Below are 16,803 nucleotides of genomic sequence, written 5' to 3' on the forward strand. Positions count from 1 at the left end.
TCTAAAACAAGAAGATATGGTAAAGATGGGTTGAAGAGAAAAGAGCTGAGGAAATAGACTCCTGAGGGTTTAATGTCTAGGATACTGAATTTCAGTTTTGCTTTCACCTTCTAATGTTAAAATCAAATTTTATTTTATTTCCATTTTATGGGCAGGACTATCTTGAAGTTAAACGTATGATTTTCCCAAGATTTTATTTTCTAAGCAATGCTGAACTCCTGGAAATATTAGCTGAAAATAAAAACCATGATGCCGTGCAGGTAACAATTCAGTTTCACAAATATTGTTCATTTAAATTTTTATGTTAGTGTGGTTAATTAATTCTGTTGTGCTTCACATCTCTGTTTCAGCCTCATCTTGTGAAATGTTTTGCAAATATAAGGAAGTTATATATACGTCCACAGGAACAGAGACCGCCAATGATTTTAATGATCAGATCTGCAGAAGGGGAAATTCTTTTATTGCCAAAGTATGCTTTTCAGTTATTTTATATCTTAGTAGTAATGTCAGTGACACTGTTTGTCATCATATGATGAGAAAAAAGGGTTCCAATTCATTGTAGCAAAGTCTACTAGTGTCTTTGCACAATTTCATATTTCAATTAAGAGATAAATTATTTGTGTGATCCATAAATCTTTTGTTTGTTTATTTGTTTGCTTTTGCTGCTTTTAAAGAATGCTAGGAGAGCAAGAGGAAGTAGAGTTTTTAGTGTATATAGTTTCCCTTTGCCAGAATGAATATTACTCCCATACATTTTGGAGTATCTGTATGTTAAGTTGAACAGTTCAATCCATTGGTTCCTTTCAAATAGGCTGTAATCTTTTGATCCATTGGAACCAGCATTTTGGAACTCATTGGTCCTCTATATGCTTCTAGTTTCCTATGGAAGAAAAAAAATCATTTTGTAATACAAGATTGTTCGTGATGACTTGGAGTATAACATCTATAAGATTTCCCTCCTGCTTTTAAGAGTGCATTCACATGTTATAGTTGAATTTACATAAAATGGAAGTAGTGAATACTGTCACTTAGGGATGTGAATCTCACAACCTTGCACTTATGGTGAGAAACCAAGGAGAATGTGGTCCCTCTTTTTCCCTTGCAGGGAGACTTATTGAAGTGAACGTGTTCTTCTTCGTGGTCTCTGTGAATGCACACTAATGGGTTAAGTCTGTGCCTATGCAGAGGCCTCGGAATATTCTAGAGCTAAAGGTTCGCTAGGACCACCCCCCCATACACCACGTGGTCTGCCCGTCCTAGTGATTACCTCAGTTCCTTTTTTTCCACTGCTGAGGTCTCACCTCTGGAGCGCACTCGGTCAAAGCGGTTCATCCTATAAGACAGTGGTCCTCAACCTTGGGCCTCCAGATGTTTTTGGACTTCAACTCCCAGAAATCCTGGCCAGCAGAGGTGGTGGTGAAGGCTTCTGGGAGTTGTAGTCCAAGAACATCTGGAGGCCCAAGGTTGGGGACCACTGCTATAAGAGGCAGGTTGTTTTCGTCAGATTATTATTGTCAATAGTTTGTATATCCTATTAATTCCCTTGATTATCTTTTAAAAAAAGTAGTAGAATCGTTTTGTCCCCCTGCCCCGTTTTTCTCCCCTTCCCTGTTGTGATTCCCGCCTTTTATGGCCCCCACGGGCCCCTTCAAAAAGTGCATTTCTTGCACAAACAAGCTCCCTACTTTGGATGAACACAAATCTTGCTTATTCTGTCTGGGAGAAGCTCATCAGCCTTCTGGCTGCCCTCATTGTAAGAATTTCATGAAGCAAGCAATTAAATTGAGACAACAAATGCTACGTTCTTTTTGTGGGATCAAAACCAAAATGGACAATTCACAAACTCCTCTGCTACCGGCTTCTTCAGCTGCAGCATCGCCGGTACAATCACCAAAATCTAAATTTCCTAAACTTAAGCCATCCTGTTCCACGACACACTCTACACCAATGTCTCAACTGAAGTCAAAGTCTACTAGTTCAAAATCAAAGAAATCAAAGAAACCTTCATCAGACACTCATCTGGTACAGCAGTCATCGGCACAACACCCCATCAAGTTGGACACTGATAAAGACTCTATTCCACCAGTTTCAAAGCAACCTCTTTCTCCGCTGCTCGCCAGATCTCCATCATGGGCAGATACCTCGCCTGAGGTACAGGCAGTGGAGTATTCGGCTGGATCAAGCCCCAAATCCCTGGCTGGCTCTATGTCGGTGTGTGAATCTGGGTCACCTTCCATCCCTGACCCAGTTACAGTGAAGGAAAGTATGGCCAAAACACACCATACTGGTCATTCCAATACTGTTGTCTATCAGCCTCCATGGCACGTGGCACTGAAGATATCAAAGGGCTGAAGATATCAAAGGGCTCTAAGAGACATCAATGTCACTTTGCCTGTTCTAAGGGATCTTGATTTGAATTGCATTGGTGCAGTCCTGTTTTATTTTGCGCAATGCTCTCTTCAGTCTTGCCATGACGTCACTCCAGCTATAAAGTAAGCTTGTCAGTCACCCATTAGTGAGCATTCACAGAGACCATGAAGATGAAAGAGAGGTTACTTACCTGTAACTCTGGTTTTTTGAGTGGTCATCTGTGAATTCACACTTCCTGTCTTCCCCTCTGTCCATCACGTCTCTTTCTCTGTTTGAGCAGCAGCAGCATTGGGGAACTGAGGTAATCACTAGGATGGGCGGACCACATGGTGTACGGGGGACAGTCCTAGCGAACGTTTAGCTCTAGAATATTCCGAGGCCTCTGTGCAGGTGCAGACTCAGCCATTAGTCTGAATTCACAGATGACCACTCGAAGAACCAGAGTTACAGATCAGTAACCTCTCTATACTGCTCTCATTGACAGAAGTTTGTTACCTGTCTACAAAGAAGATCAGGACACTTGGTGTTTTTTGTCAGTATTTCAGGTTTTTTGTTTTAAAATTTTTATTGTGACTTAAATGTTCTGCAGTGTGAGTGGTTGTAAACCTTGAGAACTGAAGTGACTGGGCCCTTACTAGACATAGTCTATGAGAAGGGGAGAGATAAAGACTATGTTGTATTTAAAGAGATAGTGAGGCAGATATTGCTGAAGGCTGCTGGGAAAAAAATTGTAACGTCCACAGACAAACCAAATATTTTCATCTCTGATAGCATGATCATGCAGATCTTTTGACAACTGGATGGAGGTTTCAGGCTGGAAACAAAGGACCAACAAAGAAACACAATAATCTGTGAACAGTTTTGTATTGCCCTACCTGAGGACTTGGTTTTGCCCTTGTTGGACAAACAGCTCACTATGAGACACTGCCTTGCTGGCTGACCATATTTGGAATAACAGAACCCATGAACACACAAAAATGCCAGGGGCTAGGCAAGCTATGAGTGCTCAAAAAGGAGGGGATTGTTTGAAGGAGGCCAAGTTTGCATGACCTGCAAAGAGGCAAGAAGGGGTAGGAATGAAGGACCCTGCCACTCCTGTCTCTACACCTTCCTATCCATAGCAGCCTGCCAAGCCCGCAGACCCAAGCACCCTTGTAAGATGCTTCAAGTGTGATGCTGCTGGTCATCAGAGCGTGTCCTAAGTTCACTTCGAAGGAACAAAAGAAATCCCTGCAGTGTAAAGTTGAGGACAGGGACCAAGGCCCCAGAAGAAGGACTAGGAACGGGAATAATGTATAGTGGAGAAAGCTCTTCAGGTGAGGAGCTTTGCTTCTCCAGCCCACCAGGTGAAGAAACCAGCATATTAACAGCTAATAGTACACTGCCCTTCCCGGCCACAGTGGTCATGATGAGGCAATCCATCTTTGAAGACAGCTGTAGCCAGCACCTAGAAGAACACAGAAACATTTGCGGGCCTTTTTGACAGCATTAGTTAAGGACCCTGATATAACTAAACGCTCACAGCAAGAAGCTCACATGGCAATTTATCTAGTAGAATGAAAAAAAAAAAGAATGTTTACCTTGCTATTGAATGCATTGTGTTCTGTAAAATATGCAGTTTGCAGAGTCAATAAAATGTTAATGAAAATAAATTAATAGATTATCTTTGCTTCATTAAAAATGCAATTGCTCTTTAGTTTTCTTAATATTAATTTTCCTAAAATTAAAAGCCCAAAGGTTATAGTGGGAAAGGAGAGCAAAATTGTGGTTGTTTCTGTATTTGAAAATAAAACATATAAAATTATTTGAAAATTAATAGAAATACGTATTTATTCCTATGAAATGCTATCTTGCAGAAGTGTTCGTATAAGAGGCCCTGTCGAACAGTGGCTAGGAAGTGTTGAAAGTATGATGTATGATATGGTGAAAAAGTAAGTATACTTTATAAAAATTCTGTTACATTGAAAAGCACAAGACTTTATTCTTTTCTTAATTGTACTAATAAGTTTACATTTGGATTGGGAGTTGTTGCAATCCTGCTTTGCTAAGTTTAAGTGTTAACCTAGTAATTTTAATGTACAGTGACACCAGTAGCAGTGTGGCAGTGCATAATGTTTTCTTAGCCTATCAATATCCATTCCCATTCTAGTATTTGTTTGTTTGTTTGTTTGTTTAATATATTTTTATCCTGTAAATATCTGTGACCATTACTTGGTAAACTCAGTATTTGAAAAGTGCAAACATATCCAAAAATATAAAAATAAGAAAATGATTCATGTCTCTTTGATATCCTTGCAATTTGTTTTTCAAAAGTTTAATCTGCTTTCTCTCCTTGATTGGGCAGTTGGTAGTAGACTCCAACTATCATGTTCCTTTTGTTTTTTACCCCAACTAGATTGATCCAGGTGCTCTCAATGGGACATCCAATCTACTCCTATATATCTGTGCAAAATTGCATATGTTTTACATATATGCAATGCCACGTACCTTTCTATTCTCCCTTTTCTTTTTGAACAATTTATATCTTCCATTGCTGTATTCTAGTCATGGGAGCCATCCCACCAGGTTTCAGTTATTATTATCAAATCATATTTGCCTTCCTGAACTAAAATCTTATTTGTTTCCCATACTCCTGGTATTCATATATACACACCAGAGACTGTGTGATTTGTGTCCTATTTACTCCTTACTCCTTAAGAGGCTGTAAAAATATGTTATTTTTAGTCATGATAATTTTACAACGGTTGTTTGATTTTATTCTAACTATATGATGTCATTTAAGATTTATTACAGTTGGAATTGCAGAATGGAGTGAAATGGAATTTAAAGAATGGTTTTTTACCCATCCAGGACAAGTGGTACTAGTTGTGGTAAGCAATACATTTACATACCTTAAAAACTTTATATAATATTGCTTGGCTACATATACACAGATCATACATTTATGTGGCAGATGAAGAGAATTAGGTTAGAAGAAATCATCTCAATGTGCCCTTATATTTCCTCTATAGTTTGTGCTAAAGCAGTGTGAATAACTTCCAAGGATTCAAGGGTCATCTTTGCTCTTCACTTGACCTTGTAGGCCACATTCCATAATCATTCATATTACTAAAATATTGTAATAGTGTAGAAATATTGATCCCCACATTTTCAAAATGTGCACCCAGAAGTCTCAGTGAGAGCATGATTTGTCATTTTTATTATAATCTCTCTTCCACCTGTTTTCTCATTCTTCTGGAAGAATCCATCCAAGAAGAATAAGTCCCTTTTTTTACCCAGCCATAGAAGGGGTTAACTAAGGGTGTAACTACACAGGAGGAAAAATGAAATTGCACCTGGGAAGTTGGGTTTTTCTGGGTTAATTCACTTCTGCCCTCCCCAACATTGGCTCAAGCAAGCATATCACAGAACCACTGCAAATGCATTTGATTCCAAAAAAGTTGAAGTCCCAGTGGCAGAGGGGAAAACTAAAGGGTAGTGGGGGACTCAGGGCTGATTCACATTGACTTGTACATTATGTAGTCAATATAATGTGGATCAGACTGTCCCAATCCTGAACATTTCCTGCATACTTTGTCAATTTAGTTGCACCCTAAAAAAGAAACCTTTGCACATCTAGTACACATGCTTGGCTCCTACTGCAGTTCTTTTCCATGCCATTGCCCAGGACAGGCTTCTGTTTCTTCTCATCTGCTTCACAGCCCTTGATTCCATTTCTCATCTCTATTCATGTTTATGTAATAAAGAAAACAAGCAAACAAACAAGAAACTTCCCTTTTCCTACTTTCCCTTTTGCCTTGGCCTCTTTGGGAAAGTACATAGGTAAAAGTGTAAAACAGGTGACAGGAAGCAGCTGTTATTTCTCTGTAGACTAGAAAAAACTAAGCTGGTATGATCCTTACGCAAGCCTGATGAAAAAAAAGAGCATGCTGGTATAGGTTGAAAGCTAGATTATTTTTAATTGTCTAATCAAAGTATCACCTGCCCTTGCTTTAGCATCTTCTAGGAATTAGAATGATAGAGCTAGTCCCCTGCCCCCAAGGACCTTCCCTAGCATCAACTGTCTTAGAATGTCAGCAAAAGGGTGTTGGAGAGTCATCCTACAGCTCTTAATCAGGGCATGTTTGTGGCTTCCTTTTCACTTGTAGAAGCATACTTTCCTAGTTCAATATTCCAATTCTATCAGATTTCTGTCTACAACCACAGACGTTATCAGGTCCCTCTTGCTGGTCTCAGTAGTTTTTTTAAAAGACTAGCACACTTCAATGTATTCATATATACCCATATTTGAATAACACTATTATTATTATCATTCAAGTATTTTTCATCTCATTTCTGCTTATCAGGTCTCTTAAGGTGATTTACAATAAAATCAAATCAATCAAGAACACATTGAAAACATTCAAAACTATCTAAAAGCATTTAAAAACAGCATTAAAATATTCTCCAATATACAGTGGTGCCCTGCATAGCGACGATAATCCGTTCCGGAAAAATCACCGCTATACGGATTCGTCGCTATGCGGAACAAAGAAGCCCATAGGAATGCATTAAAACACGTTTAATGCATTCCTATGGGCAAAAAACTCACCTTAAAGCGAAAATCCTCCATGCGGCCGCCATTTTCGCTGCCCGGTAAGCGAGGAATCCGGGGCAAAACACAGCGGGCGGCCATTTTATTTACCCGGTGGCCATTTTGGAACCGCCGATCAGCTGTTCTTAAAACAACCCAGCGGCCTCATATAGATGTTAAACAGCATTGGGGAGATAATTGACCCCAGTGGAACCCCACAATTGAGACTCCACGGGACCAAAACACTCTCCCCAAGCTGTACTCTTTGGGGGCGGTCCTCGAAGAAGGAATGGAGCCAGGCCAGTGCCAAGCCACCAATTCCCAGCTCAGAGAGCTTCCCCAGGAGGTTACCGTGGTCAATGGTATCAAAGGCCGCTAAGATGTTGAGGAGGACCAGCAGAGACATTTTGCCCCTGTCAGCCTCCCTCAAGAGGTCATCACACAGGGCGTCCAATGCCGTTTCTGTACCATGGCGCAGCCTGAAGCCAGACTGAAATGGATCCAGGGCATCTGTTTCATCGAAGTGCGCCTGGAGCTGGTCAGCCACCACCGTCTCGACCATTTTGCTGAAGAAACATTGGTGACGGGCCTATAGTTGCCAATTTCGTCCGCCGCCAAACTGGGTTTCTTTCTTATGGGCCTAATGAGTGTCTCCTTGAGGGTAGATGGGAACCTGCCCTCAAGGAAAGACCCATTGATTATCACAGTGGCCCATTCCATTGTTGTAAGCTTGGCTGCCTTGATTAGCCAGGCCGGGCAAGGGTCAAGTGATGGTGAACCTATGGCATGTGTGCCACAGCTGGCACACAGAGCCATTTCTGTGGGCACATAAGCCATAAGTCACTGGATTGCTATTCTCCCCTCTGCAGCCAAACTGCAGAGGTGGCTGCAGCCATGGTGCTGGTGCTTCGATAGGTGGCAGGCCAGGATCCGGAGCAGCTGGTGCTGGCGGTGGATCAAGAATGGGGTCTGGAGGCACCTCCATGCTGCTACTTCTGGTTCTGCTACCACCACTTCTGGTTCCTCCATTGCCACGGCCTGACACCCCTGTTGTTTTTTTTTGGTTTGGGCACTCAGGCCCAAAAAGGTTTGCCGTCACTGATATAGAGGCTCAAGATGCAGAGCACCATGTCTTTTACACATTTTCTGTGCATTCTCTCCAGCTCTTCCTTTGCAAGAATGAGGTGAATGGGTTTCAGTGATAGTCATGGCTCCTCTGTGGTCATGCTGACCCTGATTTTAGTGTTTTTTCATCTGGTGGATAATAGGTAATTGCATCTTCCGCTTCTTGCAACACTTCCACACACTATTCATCACCCAGTCCTAAAATGGCCCCATCTAGCTGTCTGTCATTTGAAAGGGGCTCCTGCCTACATTGAGGCTGTTAGAAAAACATGGGGTTATTATTCTTGCATCCTGAAAGCCCTCCGTAAGCTAGGTGAGTACAGACTTTGTTTTATGGTGTAGATGCAAATGCATATCACACTCTACAGCTTGTGATATATTAGCATTCCTCCAGGCAGTCTTGGATCTAGGCTTGAGGTCAATACCTTAAAATGTAAGGGACAGTTTTTTGCTGTCTTTTGAGACATGGCAAAGTGTTCAATACGTCTTCATCTTGAATAGATTTTTTGGTCGCATTCCTAATCAGTCCCTCTGTGATATTTGTGTAGTGTCCCAAATCCCATACAAAAGTGCCCTTCAGATATCTGCATAATACTTTACTTTACTTTACTTTAATTAGATTTATACCCCGCCCCTCTAGACCAGGTCTACTCGGGGCGGCTTACATACATAAAAACATAACAAACAGCATCTTAAAAGCATTTAAAAACATAAAAATTTTAACAATTATATAAAAAGCCTTGCCAAGATGGAAAGATTAAAGAAAAGTGGAGGTCAGTTTAATTGACTGGAGGGAAAGCCTGCCTGAAAAACCATGTTTTCAAATGGTCTTTAAAAACATCCAGCAAGGGTGCCAGCCGAATTTCTGTCGGGAGGCTGTTCCAAAGCCGAGGGGCCACTGCTGAGAAGACCCGGTTTCTTGTTCTTTCTTTCTGGGCCTCTCTTGGCGTTAGGCCCCTCAGCCGTCCCTGCTGGCTTTGTCGGGTGATTCGGGTAGAACTAGGTGGGAGAAGATGCTCTGCCTTCCCTAAAAGCTTCAGTACCTTGAGGTAGTTTCCTTAGTAGCCATCTCGACCATATTTCTCAATTGATGCCTTCTCTATTAGCAAATAATTTTGAGTATTTGGGCCACAAACCATTACTTTATGTCCTACACTTCTGTTAAAGTAAACACTCTTATTTCATAGATGTCCTCAGTTTCTCTTAAGCAGTAGCAAAGGCATAGATATACGTGGGCTACTAAAAACTTACATTAAAAGAATATGATCTTTTTGTCAATCCCTTTTAGTTTTCTTACTACCATCTTCTCTAGAAAAGAAAGTTACAATGACTATGCTCCAGTGAATCAAGATATCTCTTTTGCTGGTCTATAGGACTTCTCATCTCCTAAGGCACACAACATCATAGCAGCTTTGTCTGGGCTACAGTATTCTCTAAAGATGCATAATTGCAGAGTTATGTAAGGTTGCCTCATGGTTGGAACCCTTTACATGTACATACTTCTACAAACTGGATGTGGCTTGGCTGAACAAGGAAAGTAGAAGGGTGTTGCATGGATTTATTCCTTCCAGTCTTTTCTATCTGTATTGAACTTAAAGAACTTGGGTAAATCTTACGTTTTCTGGACAGCTGCCATCCACAGATCAAGAATGGTTCACTAGATCCTTTACATGAAGGACCATTCTGGCCTGTGAGAAAAAAAGCATACCTATATAGTGGCTGACGATAGCTCTAGCTACATGACCTTATTGGTCCTTTGATTAACCTGTCCCATATGCTGCACTGAGGTTCTTTCTTCCCCCCTTATAGTTGTGCTTATTCTTCTTTTTCCTGTGCTTAATAACTAAAGAACTTGGGAAAGGGGAGCCAAGTGTCTACTATGTTTGCAAATATTTTGTTTTGGTTATCCCTGCCCTGCCTAGGTGGCAAAAGAGAATAGCCCACTCTTCCTGGGTGTTTCTTCCCTTGGAAACTAAACTAGACTTTACAGTAAGTATCTAGTGCACTATTTTCAAAGAGAAAGTGCTCATTGGAACTGTTGTCCATGACAGTTTTTCTAAAAATGTACTCAAGGAAAGTTACTGTTATTTTTAAAAGCTACAGCCAATGTAAGTTAAAAAAAAAGGAAAGTTCTAGTGAATGTAAGGGGGAGAAAATGGCAAATAGGAAATATAAGAAATATGGTTGTGTGTTTTTTTTCCTGAGCAGCTGAATAATTATTAATACTTCTAATACATTGTTTTCATTTCTAGAGTCAAATTATGTTTACTCAGGAATGTGAAGTATGTTTACTAAGTTCTAATACAAAGAAGGAAATGATAATAGGTCGTGATAATCTAATCAACCTTATAGAACAACTTGCAGAGATAGCATCAGATGTTCTTCCTTACCACAAACAAAGTACGCTGGAAGCGCTGGTTACGTTGTTCATCCACTGCAGGGAAGTACTAAATTCACTGATTGATCTTGAGATTTGCAGCACTGAGGATTTTGAATGGATAAGGTATACCTCAAAATTATTGTTCCAGTGTTAATATTCGAAATATGTATTTAATTCCTTCCTTCTGAAAAAAAATTATCAAACTAAGGAAAATTATTTTAAGCAAACTAAAGCAAACAAGGTAGCAACCTATAGAAGGAAACACAATGACTTTTGACAAGTAACATGTGTCCTGTTAGACAAGGCCAGTGTCCTGTTGGCAATCATGTACCATAAGTATCTATGCTCCAATTTATGTGGAAGTTATGCTGGACTGTGCAACCAGTCATGCTGAGGGGCCATATCTCAAGTCTGCAGCACACATTGTTCAATAGAGCAGGATCTGTCAGAAACCACAACTGCTTATCCAACATTCCATGTGCATAGCATTGGGCATATACCCATTCTGTGATCTCTCCTGAAGCATAACTAGGTAGCATATATTCTCAGCAGGATTCTGGCCTTTCTAATAATAAAAAATGTAAGCAATGGTTAAAAATCTTTCCCAAATGACCCCAAAATATAATGTGTTTAACATAACAAATAAAATGACTTGTTGCTCAAAACAATAAACTTGTTTTGTTCTTAAAACAGTCACAAAAATAACACTCGTTGCTAAAAACTAAAGTAATAAAATCCTATTCTTTTTTAAGGTAGTAGTTGTAAAAGGGGTAGCCGTGTTAGTCACTGCAAGAATTATAAGTGAAAACAACATTTTAAAAAGAGTTAAAAAAGATGAAAATGTGGTGGCACTTACCACCATGTTTTGCCTTTTTTAAAAAAAAACTCTTTTTAAAATTTTGTTTTTACCCATAATTCCTTTTTTACACATTCCCTCTAAGCTTAACTGTAATGCTGTACTTAAGGTAACAAATTTGGCAAATGTTGCTCATGGTGCAGTGGTTAAACTGCTGTACTGCAGCCAAAACTGTGCTCACGACCTGGGGTTCAATCCCAGGTAGCCAGCTCAAGGTTGACTCAGCCTTCTATCCTTCCGAGGTTGGTAAAATGAGTACCCAGCTCGCTGAGGGGGGGGGGCAATGTGTAGCCTGCATAATTAACTTGTAAACCGCCCAGAGAGTGCTTGAAGTGCTATGGGGCGGTATATAAGCAGCACGCTTTGCTTTTTTTTCTTAAGTATTTGTGATGCAGTTCTTTCAGGCTCTGTGTAACCGTTCCTTGGAGAGGAACTTTGATACCAATTTTTATTAATATTGAACAATAATAATAACAAATTATATTATGGATTTTCATATATATGCAATTTTGATAAAAGGAATGTGTTGTTTACACAGCTAAAAAGTATTTTCATTTCAGGCAGTTGCGTTATGAATGGCATGAAATTAGCCCATGTAGAGTTATTCAAGGTTATGCCTCCTTTGATTATGGTTATGAATATTTGGGCTGTTCTCCACGTTTGGTTATTACCCCTCTAACAGATCGATGTTGGTTAACTGTCACTGGGGCTCTGCAGCTGAATTTAGGGGGCTGCCTTGCTGGGCCAGCTGGGACAGGAAAAACAGAGACTGTTAAAGATCTATCAAAAGTAAGTGCCATAATTGACATCATAATTTGCTTCCTTTCGTAGGATCTGTAAGGAAATATTTTCTTTGTAATCTGTACACATTACACAGAGAGGTTCTGCAAGGTCCCAGAAAGGTTCTTTATACAATGCACTGTTCAAAATATTCTAGATTTGAAAATCTTTGGGTAGAAGTCCTTCAGCCCATCTAATTCATGGCATAAGGGAACCCATTGAAAGTTTAACAATATTTTCATTGACATTTGCTGAAGCAAATGGGCTTCTCCATGCTCATACTCATTCATCTGTGAAATCTGTGTTAGTTTCTTTTTCCTAATATCCATACCAATCTCTAACCTACAAAACATCCAGAGGTTTTGCCATTCATTATTTTGTAGATAGATGAAGTCATATTTCTAAATTTCATTTTAATGAGATAATATTCCCTCTAAATCAGCCAAGGTTCTGATGCCTTGTTGCACTGTGAGTGGGTTCAAATTTGGGAAAACCTCATTCCCCTTTTTATTCCCCAAGAAGTGGAGATAGTCCTTTTTCACAAACGCTTTTTTTTATTTTCAAACAATGGAGTAATATGAATAACAACTTCAGTTGGACCAACGGGTCCTTCAGTTTCTTTAACTTTAACATAATTGTCTCTTAACTCAGGCATCACAAAAGATTTCACCATTGGAGGTTCACTCCAAACTGTTCGCGATCTGTTGGGTTTATCATGGGCCTCCTCAGATTGGGACATATGGTGCTGCAACAGGGGTGCTGAGCCCACTCTCCCTCCGTGGGCATTTCTGGCTGAGGGATCACCGCTGGTTTGGCCCCCTTCGTCCCCCAATCTTCCTTCTTTGGATAGACATACACTGTCCATTCTACGGGTTCTACTTCCCCTACCTGTATCACAAATCCTTCCTTTCTTTGCCTTTTCTCCTCTTCTTCCTCCTTTCCTATCTTAATCCTTATGTGTCCAACTGTGTGATATTGTTGTCTCCTGTCTATTTCTTCTATGGGCAGTTTCATTTTAATGCATTCTTCTGTCCAGGGGTCTTCCATTTCCAACCAGCCCCATCCTAGAGGAATTTCTTCCTTCTACATCGCCTTTTCTTTCTTTTTCCCCTCATCCTTTGTCACCCCAGTCTCCCAGTCTAGCTCCTTTTCACCTTCTGAATTCTCCTCAGCACCTCTCATCAGACATCCCTCTACTATTGGCTCCTCCCCTTTCTCGCCTCCCTCTTGCTCTTCTTTTCTGCTCTTTTTCTCCTCTACTGTATTTTCAATTGGGACACTGTTGGTATCAGCATATACACTATCTCGTATCCCCCTTTTGTGGGTGCTTGAGGGGACGACTCACACTCCTCTTTGCGACTGGAAGTAGTTCCTTCTCACGTGCTCTACTTTCAGGTTCTTTATAAAATATAGTTGTTGATGTACAAAAAACCCAAATACTTTATTTTGATGAAAGTCTTCTTTAATTTGTTGTTCTCTAACCAGTTATGACCATAATACAAATATTTAGTGTGACTAAATTTGCACCTGTCTGGTCTTTAAACTGCCCAGATTTGTGGGATGATAAAATAGAAGATGTAAAAGAAATGAATACCGAGGGCACGAAATTAGGCATCAATTTATTCTGAATATTAAGAGTTGTCTTAAGGAGTGATGATTTTCAAAATGTCCTGTTCAGCTTATGAGCCAAAATATTTTTTAAACAGGACTATATCTTTTAATTCAGTTTCTAATCATGGTTTTTACAAATCTGAACTGAGAAAGAGAAAGAGATGGCTCAACTGAAAGGCATCATAATATGTTTAAAATTTAAGCATATGTAGTTCCCCTTCATTAGGTGTACTAAATAGTGCTTTATGAGGCAGTCTGGCTTTTTGCTTTGTGAGAAAAATTACAGGCCAAATCCTATTGCTTAGTTTAGTAGCTAGCACTAGAGTAGGTGCAATCGATCAGTGGGAGGATTTGGTGGGTTCACTCCACCATACGTTTCATTTATTCAAATTGGCCTACTCTAACTGTGATTTACTTTGCTAAAGTAAATTGCAGTTAGAGTAGGCTATCAAGTTGTTAGACCACATTAGAACTGAAAAAGCACTATAATTCATGACACTCTTTGACCATTCAGCCTGGGAAATCTGTCACAGCTAACAATCCCTATGTATTGGGTTTTGTATGCAGTATTAACCAGAAGACTTGTTATACACAAATAACTTTCTTCCTCTGGATATCCTTTAAATATTTTGCCCAGGCATCACACAAAATGTCCAGAAGAATTATTTTCTTCTTCTTTTGTGTTGAATTTGAAAGCAGGATTAATAACTTTTCTATAAAAATATATGTAACAAATATAGAAATCTTAATAATGAAATAGAAACGTCTGAATAAATGACATCCTAAGGACTTGATACATCTATGGAATATATCTTTAAAATGAATAGCTTTAAAAATACAGTTATTTTGAAGTCTAGACTAGAGCATAAGAAGATAAACAATCTTATTCATTTTAAACAGTTATGCATACCCAAGTGGAATATCTTCCTGTGGATTTCCTCTCCTGCTCAAGTTTACTTTACACTGGTCTATTCATAGGGATGTTTCTGCTTACCTTTATTTATTTACATCCATTTGCTATCTTTGCAGACTTTATTAGTAGCTGGCTAATGCAAAATCTTAGACTTCAGCAGCAGAGAACCGGTTGATAAGGATAGTGCCAATAAATTCTCTTATGTTATTCATTTCATAACGTAGCAGTGGATTTTCTCACAGTCTGCCTTGTTAGGAACTTCTGTTTATTTAACATTGCCCTTCATGTTGCAAGCAAACCCCACAGAGAAACAAGTCTCTGCTGAGTTATAGAAATACAGGGGATTATTAGAAACATCTTCATTAATTACTCTGTAGTGACCTCTAATGGACATTCAGTATATTACTTTTTAAATGTTACATTCCTTTCAAGACAAGGAAATGAATCTTTTCACAATGCCAAAAGGTCTTGGTTTCTTTTTACATATTATGATTTATTTATTTTTTAATTTTGTCAAACTTTTTGAAATGTTGATGCCTAGTTAATTAATGGATTTGGATTCAGATTCCACTACTATTCTTTGCTGGACTTTTCAATTAAGATTAAAACATAAAATTTACAGTTTTGTACTATTGATATTTAATTTTGCCCCTTGTCTGTATCTTCTAAGTTAAAATAATAGTTCCAAGACTGCCTCTATTTTAATTCCCTTTATCTCTGGGCTGAAGTGCAGAGCTATTGCCAAAGGTTTAGAGATGGCAATCTAGTTCCTCTCTCCGACTTTATTCTCTTTGTTTTATAATTTCTTATTCTAATATGCAAATGAATCTCTATAGTCAGCTAATTACTTGGGGAAATGTGATACTCAAATTCATTTTTTAGTAATTGTTCTTTGAAGGAATATGACCAATTAACATATTACTAAATCGTCTGATTACTACATATGTATATACTAAAGCAGTGTTTCCCTTTTCTTTAGAACTTGGGAAAACTCTGCTTATCATTTAACTGTTCTGAAGGTTTAGATGACAAGGTATGGTACATAAATATATTAATATATGATATAAAAGCTTAATTAATTAAATTCTTTTAAAAATGTAAATTAACATCTCTAGCAGTTATTCAGAAAATTTGGTTGATTTCTGAATACTAATTGCAGCTGTGCCTGGGCAGCTAATGACTACAGGAAAGCAGCACCCCAACAATCTCCATAGCAACTCTGCTTTCAAACCAGTGCCATTTGGGGGTTCTCCTATAAGCCCCATCCCCCACCCCGTTTCCTGGCAGACCATCTCTAGAGCATTTTCATGGTTGTTTTAATGTTTTTGTTCAGTTGTTTGTATTTGTGTTGGTGGCAGAGCCACAATAAGTTTCATAGATCAAGGCATTAAATGCCCTATTTCATTTTCACAGTAATATTGGCAGTATAGATCACACAACATGTAGTTTGGTGTAGATTGTTTGCAATCTGATGACAACTTGTGAAACTGCTGAGATTGCTATACTAGAAGAAGATAATTAAAAAATAATTCAAAGGAGAGACAAGAGGTGCTCATTAGGGGGGATGTTCCCACTGTACTGGCATATCCTTCAGTGGGGTGTGGTATTCTAGTACAGTAGGAATATCTCTCTTAAGTGAGTGTCCCTTGTGCTTTTCTAATATATCACAATAAGCACTATAATTTTGAAGTTGTTATATCAGCTCAGCCTATGTCAGTTGCTACCATTTTTATTTAAAAAAAAGATGCTTCACTGTCAAGGTCATCTTAGGGCATAGCACCACTGCCCCTTTGAACAGATATTAGTTGATCACAAATGTCAGAAACTGAGGGGAAAAACAATGCAGTGAGAATCACAACCAAAGAACACTAGGTCTTGCCAGCTGAACAAAAAGCAGCTAATGCTCATGAAAAAAGACCAGGCTTACTCATTATTTGCTGTACGTCATGTAGTTGATGAAAAATACATAGAATAAACCATGCCAATTCCAGCAAAAAGCACAGGAGGAACTATATTGCAGTTGTACACTAACTATACTGTACGTAAGATTGCAGCCTGAAGTTTTTAAATGTACATGCTAGTTAGATGTATTGATTTCAGTGGATTAAAGTGTACTGGTCTATTCTTTATTCTCCTGGCAGAAGTAGGTTAGCCATACTGAAACTGATTTAGAAACTGATTATCAAAAACTCAGG

The 16,803-nt window shown here is 39.1% G+C and overlaps 1 protein-coding gene across 1 annotated transcript in view; it reads left to right on the forward strand.

Moving 5' to 3' along the window:
* The window catches only part of DNAH14 (dynein axonemal heavy chain 14), a 334,274-nt gene that overhangs the window by 97,697 nt on the left and 219,774 nt on the right, over positions 1–16,803 (forward strand). The window contains 7 exon segments of the mRNA XM_072989973.2: positions 156–260; positions 351–469; positions 4,227–4,301; positions 5,153–5,240; positions 10,321–10,571; positions 11,865–12,093; positions 15,588–15,641. Coding sequence (XP_072846074.2) covers positions 156–260; positions 351–469; positions 4,227–4,301; positions 5,153–5,240; positions 10,321–10,571; positions 11,865–12,093; positions 15,588–15,641 — 921 coding nt within the window.

Source organism: Pogona vitticeps, chromosome 1, assembly GCF_051106095.1.
Source record: "Pogona vitticeps strain Pit_001003342236 chromosome 1, PviZW2.1, whole genome shotgun sequence".
Lineage (NCBI taxonomy): Eukaryota > Metazoa > Chordata > Lepidosauria > Squamata > Agamidae > Pogona > Pogona vitticeps.